The 9,032-nt window shown below is 47.1% G+C and overlaps 1 protein-coding gene across 1 annotated transcript in view; it reads right to left on the minus strand.

Annotated features, from left to right (window-relative positions):
• Positions 1-408: 408 nt before the first annotated feature.
• The window catches only part of LOC134077171 (voltage-dependent calcium channel gamma-3 subunit-like), a 39,255-nt gene continuing 30,631 nt past the window's right edge, over positions 409-9,032 (minus strand). The window contains exons 3-4 of the mRNA XM_062532600.1: positions 3,890-4,030; positions 409-932 (exon numbers count right to left, since the gene is read on the minus strand). Coding sequence (XP_062388584.1) covers positions 409-932; positions 3,890-4,030 — 665 coding nt within the window. The remainder of the gene's footprint in view (positions 933-3,889; positions 4,031-9,032) is intronic.

The raw sequence follows: 9,032 nt of genomic DNA on the forward strand, positions 1-9,032 counted from the left end.
AAGAAGTAGAAGAAGAAGAAGAAGAAAAACAGAATCAAATGAAAGGGTGGCTGAAAAAGAGACGGAATAAAAAGGAAGCACCAATGATCTAACATTTACCATCTATATTTAAATAGAGTGTTACAGAAAGAGGGTAGCAGCCCCGTCCACCTGGAGTGGCCTTCCCTTTGGCTGCTGTAAGGGTGTAGGCCTTTGGAACCAACTCAGATGAATGAGTCTGATTGCACTTTATAGCGCTCAGACTAACCCTTATTAACCTGTATGGTTTCTATGCTGGTCTCTTTCTCTAACACACACACACACCCACACACACACACACTCTCTTTCTCACACTCTCTCTCTCTGTCTATCCCTCTCTCTCTCTCTTTCTCTCTCTTCCTCTTCCTCACTCGTTTTTTTTGTTGTTTCTCAAACAGGGGTGGTCCTCCTGTTGGCGGCGTCCTTGAAGTCCTTGGAGTTGGAGTTGTGCGCGGCGGCGGCCGCCTGCTGCTGCAGGAACTCGCGCTCGGAGTTGAGCAGCGCGCCCATGGCCGACTTGCTGGGGTCCCGCGACAGCGTGTACATGGAGATGTCGGCGGCGGCGGGCCCCGTGTAGCCGCCCTTGCCGATGGGCGAGGCGTCGCGCGAGGCCGGCTCGCTGCTGCGGCAGCTGGAGCGGCGGCGGAAGCGGTAGCGGTAGCTGGGGATGCGGCCGAACGCCGACACCGAGGACGACTTCTTGATGAGCTCGGTGCGGGACTTGGCGCGCAGCTTGCGGTGCTTCTCGATGAACATGTGCACGGCCAGCACGCCCACCATCTCGGCCATGATGAAGGAGAGCGCGCCGAAGTAGAAGCTCCAGCCGTACGAGTAGCCCTTCTTGGAGTCGCTCTGGCCCGGGTCGCCCGAGTTCGCCGAGATGTACACGATGATCCCGATGATGTTGCTCAGGCCTGCCGAAGGGGTGTGGAGGGGGGGGGGTGGAGTTGGTTTCCAGTTGGGATGGAGGGATGGGGAGAAGAGAAGAGAGGAGGGGAGGAGAAAAGAAGGAGAGGGGAAGTAGGGGGGAAAATAACAGAGTAAGAAAAAGGGGACAGGAAGGAAATGAGAGAAGAGGAATGGAGTGATTGAAGAAAAAAAGAAGAGGGCAGAGAAGATTAAAAACAAGAGAGACGCAAGGGGAAGAGAAGGAGAGAGAGAGGGTAGGACGAAAAGAAGAGAGAGAGAGAAGAAAGATGATATAGGGGGGAAAAGCAAGGGGGAAGACAAAGAAATAGAGGAAGAGAAGGAGAGAAGGAAGGAAAAAGAGATGGAAAGCAAGGGGAAGGAGAGGACAGGGAAAGAGCAGTTAGGACTTGCAGCTGAGGCCCATCATTCCGAATCATTACACCAGAATGCACCACTTATCATTCATGTGGAACAAAGAAAATAAGAACAATTAGGATATTTTAATTAGCTCCTATCTTTCCCCCACAACTGGCGGAGAATAATCACCAAAATGCCATTGAAAGACCACAACAGAACAGACGGGACAAACTGTTTTCATAAGCACCCTGATTGTCTTTCCTGTGTGTGTGTGTGTGTGTGTGTGGTGTTTGCGTGGGTTTATGCAACAGGGAGACGTCACGCACAGACAGGGGACCCACTAATTGATCCGACACACACTCCAGTCTCAACACACACATGTGCCTCGCTAGCGAGCAAATGTGTTTGCTTCCGCGCTGCTAACATGTTCATCGGCAAATATTGAAACACTGCGGCGGGCCTCTCTATTTGCGATTCCCCTCTTCTGGCTGCCAAATCACTGGTCGAAATATTGCCACCAGCAGGGGCCAGTTAAGCCACGGGGGCTTTGCTGTTGTTTACCTGTTTGTTTATTTCTCGCTCTGACTCGCTGGGTTTGTGATGTCAATCATTGGCTGTAATCTGTGTAGTCAACATGATCAGCTGGGCCTATGGGGAAGGGTTATTACATTACAACCTGTTCGGTGCTAATCCCTCCCCCCCTTGGGCCATGCAGGGGCTGATAGGCATCCACCTGAACCAGGGCTGTACGCAGCTCGTCGCAAAAACGAGTAAAAATATATTAGTGCGAGTTTCAAATAATAAATACTCGCACACGTGCGAGTACTGATTTCAACCCTTTCATTCACATTTTGCTCCTAAAATGAATCCACACCAAGTGGATCAAAGTATAGTACAATTTTCGCGCATCTGTATACAAATTTCAGAGTTGACAACTCTTACGCACCTGGCTAGACACTCACGCTTTCAGCATCAACTTTGCGCTCTCACACACACGCAAGAAATGTCACTCCAAATCCATTCTTCTTTCAATCTGTTCGTTATCAGTTGGTGACTATGTATTACAGGTGAAACGGTAAACCATGATAAAACTGTTGACTACAACAATTACCGTGTTCATTTCAAATATTATTATTATCACGGTTGATAGGCTTAATACGGTGTGGAAACCGTGGTTAATTCCTCCCAGCTTCACCCGAGCCTGCATTTGACATGGCCTGGTAGACTTCTATGAAACAAAAATGGTATCCTACTGATTCTTTTGTCTAAATTATGTATTTAACCACGTTTCGGTGTAGGCTACATCTGCTTTTAAGGCGGAACATTTTCATCGCAAATGTGCGCTGTATATAGCCACTCTGCGTCTTTTTATGGCTATGTTCACATTAAATCCATTCCACTAACTTTATCAGGAGAATAACGTTTTATTTTGAGCACTGGTTGTCACTCATTGAATATAACAGATATAGGCTACCAAACTCCAAGACAAGTCATGGCAGAGTAAGTTAAGCACCCAGCCTGACCAAGGAAAAAGGGAAAGGACAACTCACAATGCCATGCCACGGTAGGCTACCTAAATCATAGAAGTTAACATTGCTGGGCACTCATCTTTTCTATTACACCGGAAATATTTGTCTTTACCGTTGTTAGTACTTCTTAAAGTGACAGGCACTCAATTAGACCTACACACCACCCCTGTAATATCATTAAAGACAAGTGTAATCAAATGTGTATGAATGTAACAAAAAGTGTATGAAGTTTTCAAATTACTTTGAATTTTAAGCTATAAGTAATTATGCAGATCCTATAATGCTATGAATTGTTAACAAAATGTATACAAATTCTGAATTCAAAATATGATTTCTGCAATGATCTGTATCCTGCTTAAGGCAATAAGGTTTTCAATGAAATTTCATAGTGCTCCTACATTTTTTTCTGGGCTCCTAAATGTTTTCATTTAGGAGCACCTGTGCTCCTAGTGAAAAAGCTAAGCGCACAGCCCTGAACGCAGGTCAGGGAGAGAATGTACTCTGGCAGGCCGGCGTGCAACACAGTGCAGCCTCTGAGGCCATTTCAAGGAATCGACAATATTTGTTTTTCTAAGGCAACACACTAAATAAACTTGTGATATTTCAGTATAACTCATTCAGGAGGAGTGTGTGTGTGTGTGTGTGTGTGTGTGTGTGTGTGTGTGTGTGTGTCTGTGTGTCTCTATGTGTTTATGCTCTCTTAAAATGAATGTGTTGAAAATAACACAAGTTGTGTTGTTTTTAACAGATCTCTACGCCCAGAGAGGGACAACACAATTTGTGTTTCTAACACATTCATTTTAGAGTGAGTATGTACATATCCTTGTGTGCATGTGTTTGAGTGTGTGTCTGTGTGTATCCATGTCATCATATCTGTGTACACATCCATGTGTGTGTATGTGGGTCTGTGTGTGCATGTGTGTGCGTATGTGTGTGTTGGCTCACACCTCTATGTGTACCTGTTGCCTTTATCGATAGATAGATAGATAGATAGATAGATAGATAGATAGATCAATACTTTATAGATCCCCAAGGGGAAATTCAAGAATTATTGCTGTGTGTAAAGGTGCTCTTACCGGCAGAGACGAAGAAGATCCCTGCGCTGAGGATGACGTTGTGGCGATTGCGGTAGAACTCACTGGCGGCCACACAGAGGCCACCCATGAAGAGCAGACCCACGCTCATGATGGGGAAGATGCTGGAGGCTCGCACGGCACCTGAGAAAACACACCACACACGTCAGAACATCACTGGGATCACATCAAACTGGGACAGATTCTCAAAATGGACGTGTCTTGATTGTTCTCGACCACTTTGCGACTTTGGTCTAAAGGTGTACTGAATATGCTTTGTATTAGCGTCAGTTAGAAGTAGCATTGGTCCGAAGACTCCATGTGTATTGCATAACTGGTTGACTGACATGACAGACCAGACCTCAGCATTTCATTTGTGGTTCATGGTTTATTAAATTTGGATGTTTGATTTGTTTGGCTTCCCCATGTGTGCTCCATCCCAGCACAAGCACGGCCACAACAACCCTGACAGCAACCCCTGTTCTTGAAGACAGCCCAAGTGTGATTGTTGCGGCCTTTATATTCCTTATGTTGGAGTAACTACTGTAAGTATCTTCAGGAACGCACAACTGCATATCAACACTGTACTCATGTACAGCTTGATCCCATCACATCTGACTTAACATACTCTGCAAATCTCACTCTTAAATCACACTCAAATGACAGAGAAAAAACACACTTGAACACCCTTTACATCTCACTCGAAATCGCTCGGCAACACTTATGGCAACAGGGCAATTTTGACTAGTGACTAAAGAACGAGCAGCGATCAGATCCTGCTTGGCATGTTTTGCGGAGTCGATGCCAGTTGCTGTGAATGACTCAGCAGAGACCCCCCCCCTCTCTCTCTCCACCAGACACCGTCATGTCAACGGGTTTGGCACGCGATTAAGGAGGACGGACATGTCCGCAATCCCCCCCCTTCTGTAGTGTTTGCCGTGGATCAAACCCAATCGCTGGCACTAATAAGGAGACATTTGGAGTCCCTTCCTTCCGTTCCGCCGAGGCATCTGATCATGTTGGGGAGGGGGGGGGGGGGGATCTCTGCAGAAAAAAACTCCTCTCTTTGAGGCTCACACTGCTGCATGCTAAAAGCTTCAAGCCTCAGTTACTGACTGAGTGCTGCAACACACACACACACACACACACACACACACACACACACACACACACACACACACACACACACACACACACACACACACACACACACACACACACACACGCATGCACAGCATCTGTCCGATAGCACAGGCAAAGAGAGGGAGGGAGAGAGAAAGAGAGAGAGAAAAAAGACAACAAAAAAAGAGAGAAAAAAAGAAACAAAAGCACTTAACACTTTTCCCTCTCGTTGCCCTCAGATGGTTTTGGAGCAGAAAATTAGTGCGGCGAGGCCACATATGGGGCCTCTCGCGTCTGCCTGACCCTTGCCTGAGCGCCTGGCGCCTCGGCCAAAGATGGACGTCGACGGGCTTCGAGGCGGAGGGAGGAAGACTGGAGACAGGGATGCCTGAATGTGTCAAGGAGAGCCAATGACACACTGGCTCAAACAATGTGCAACACACACATACCCAAAGAATACACACTCAACACACACACACACACACACACACACACACACACACACAAACGTTGCACACAGACACACACCTCTTCTGAAAATTATATCCTCCAGAAATATCTACTGTTCTTTTGAATCTTTTCTGAAGAACAGTACATTTTCATCTATCACACTATTATAATTTAAAAGTTACTTTCGCCACGGCTAGTCAGTTGAAAACCAGTTTCTTTTTCATCAATGACAATGGAGTTGGGAGAAAGAGAGAGAGAGAGAGATAGAGAGAGAGAGAGAGAGAGACAGAGAGAGGGTGAAATGATAACACCCTGGAACTATTTCTGTGGGAGTTTAGGAGCCTTGCTCAAGAGCTCTTGAGCGGAGCTTGTCTGTTTGTGGGGCCTTCAACTTTATCCCTCTTCATTCAAGTCTCTGACGACCACAAGACTCTCCAGGAGCTCAGGCCCCTGGCGTCGAATCAGAGAATTCTGGGAGCATAATGCGGGGCTTTGCTGCTCCTGTTTGTCCATACAGAGGAGAAAGCACCCTTCCAACAACGTGCCCCCCCCCCCCCAAACCCCTCAAATGGCACGATCCACGCCACGTTTCCCACGCGTGAATAAGTTGGGCTTTAATGTGAACGCGGACCAGACGCTGTTTAGCAAACATCTGCTCCATCCTCCGTGCTGTCCTACAGTACGTCATTCAGAATAACGGACTTATCAGGGACGAACACCCGCGAGAGACATGAGAGGTGCGGCCGTAATAATGATCTCCACGTCCTCCTGCTCAAACTTCATTTGTCCTTCACCCCAAATTGATTTGCCCCCCCTCCTCCCTCTCTCCTTCTCTCCCTCCCTCCCTCCATCTCTCCTCATCCTTTCTTCTCTTTTATTCGTCAGGCTCTTCAGAGGATAAGCAGTCTCCACTGGCTCACCTCATTAATATATTGTTGCCCAGAGGGAGGAGACTAAACTCTCCTCCATCAACCAATTTGCCTCCCGCCTCCATCCTCAAGAGCCGGAGCACGGGGCAACACACTCCCAAGGCTGGGAATGCACCAAGCTCCAGAAACAAGGCCGTATGCAACGCATGGACATATGGCTATAACGGTCACCCATTAGAGACCTTTTTGTTGAGCCTAGTCATCCATTGTCCTGGAGGTGCTTTCCCAACGATTCAGTGCACATTCTTAGTGTTTATCAAATCCTTTGTTTGTCCACATGTCCTCTTGTGATGTGTCATAGGTAAAGACTGGTGGTAAACAGCCTTGGTGTGGTACCCTCCCCCAACGCTTCCATCGAAACGGTATATACTGTATGTGCACTGGGGCACTGTTTGGGGGAGGGGGAGCGAACTGCCTACCACATGACTGATTGAACATGAATGTTGAGCCAGTGGCTGTAGAAGAGCAGGGAGATGCTGAATGTCTCAAAAAAAAGGAGAAAAATCATGCACTACATGTTCTGAAAACATGACAACACAATTGATTGGCCATGTTGGAAAGAACAGAGTCAGAGTCAACGGAAAATTGACATGGTCAGAATTGTCAAAGTCTGAAATGTCACTCAGAATTGTACATACTTCATTAAACCTCAGTTCTTTTTTTAGTCTTTTAAGATGGCTTCACTTGGGACTGAGCATACGCTACCCGTGCATTCTACAGTCATTGTGCTGACCTAAATAGCTGCTGACCCAAGAACGGATTCCAGCCAGATCAGGGCCAGCTGTGGGCCACATCCGTTCCACAGCAGACTCCACTGGGCGAGAGTCGTATTAGGACAATGGATAGCCTTCAGTGTCAGGCTAATGAAGCAGCAGCAATGACCACAGAGCCAAAACAGGAAAAGTTCCAAGCAGGAGAACAGGGGGGAGAGAGAGAGAGAGAGAGAGAGAGAGTGAGAGAGAGAATATCTAAAAGAAAAAACTAAGAAAGAACAGAGACAAAGCAAGAACAACAGAAAGATGAAGAGACAGAAGTGTTTAAAGGAACAATCCGGCAAGTTTTTACATATATTTCCGTTTCTTGAGGTCACCGAGTACCAAAAACAACTGGCTTCATCTAGCTTGAGTTGCAACCATAGACTATAAAGAAATATATACTGTAATTATACAGTCTATGGTTGCAACAGCCAACAGCTAATGCAGTCAGGCAGCTACAACGCTACACTCTGGTTGGTAGCATGTCCATGAGCTCCCATGTACAGTACATGCCCACAGAGTGTAGCGCTGTAGTTGCTCAGCTGCATTAGCTGCTAGCTGTTGCAACTCAAGCTACAGTAGGCAAAACTGTTTGTTTAACCCTGAGAGAGAGAGTGGCTATGTGACAAAGGGGTGTCTCTGTTGTGTGTGTGTGTGTGAGAGCGGAACAAGGAGAGGTTATGTGAGTTTTCTGCTTACTGTGTAATGATTTCTGTGTAAGGGGTTCCGAGAAGAGAGACAGAAAGAGAGAGGGAGGGATAAAGCAAGGGAGCGTGTGTATGTGTGAGAGAGAGGAAGAAGAAAGAGAAAAAAGGAGAGATGAAGATGAATGCAGCACATCAGTAGGCGAGTCACCTGTGACCTGGGAAGCATTCCAAGCCTTTCGTTCTGACTCTCTGTCAAAATCAAAGTCCTCCTCAGTCCAGCTCTGCTCACCGGGGCCGCTGCCCCTAAATATTCACGCTCCTGATACATATCTACCGTCCACTGTACTTGACAAGCCAGAGCCGTAAACACGCGGTGGAAGTGCTTTCGACAAGCCTCGCCAAAACAGCCCTTCGGGCAAGATTAAATGCTGGTCAGTGGGTAACCTTGTCCGCCATTGGCAGAATGTCTCTTTTCTCTCTCTCACTCACTCACTTTCATTGGCTCGCCCCAGGATCTTTGTGGGAAGACCTTTGTGTGTGCGTGTGCATTTTGTGTGTGTGTTTGTGTATGTGTGTGTGTGTGTGTGTGTGTGTGTGTGCGATTGCGAGTGCCTTCTCAAATGCCGGCTCTCCGAGCTAGACCTATTTCCCCAGGCGATGTGTTTCGAAGGGGCTCCTGTTTTTAAAAGCGTTATTGGCAGGAGCCTGCCTTTGCAGTTTATTGTTTACATGACGGCGGTCCCATGTCGACTGGATGTTTGGCAAAGCCCCACTGAGGCTGTGCTGACGGGCTGAATCTGTCCCCGCTGTGTTTACGTTCCCTCTTCGCTTGTGGTGCCGCGGCATCGCTGTGGGCTCTGTGCGATAAGCAAAGGCATCTGCTGTAGGAAGGGCAACCACACAACTACAGGGACGGTGGTCCGAAAACCCACCTACAAGCTAATGGCCTTAGACCATTGTGGAGAGAAACACACACACACACACACACACACACACACACAAATACAATCACACTGACAGAAAGACAGAGAGACATACTCACACACAAATGGAAGAAGGATAAACTTTAGGTCCCATATGGAATTCTGCAAGACCATTAAAGCTTTATCAACACTCTGTTAAGATGACTAAGGCAGCACATTAAGCCAAAGTCATTAAGAAAAATGGCCACAGACCTACCTACAGTACTTTTTAAACTGCTGCTGCTGCTACCCTCTGCTTGTACAACTAACACCTGTGAGAA

Source organism: Sardina pilchardus, chromosome 3 (genome assembly GCF_963854185.1).
Source record: "Sardina pilchardus chromosome 3, fSarPil1.1, whole genome shotgun sequence".
Taxonomy (NCBI): domain Eukaryota; kingdom Metazoa; phylum Chordata; class Actinopteri; order Clupeiformes; family Clupeidae; genus Sardina; species Sardina pilchardus.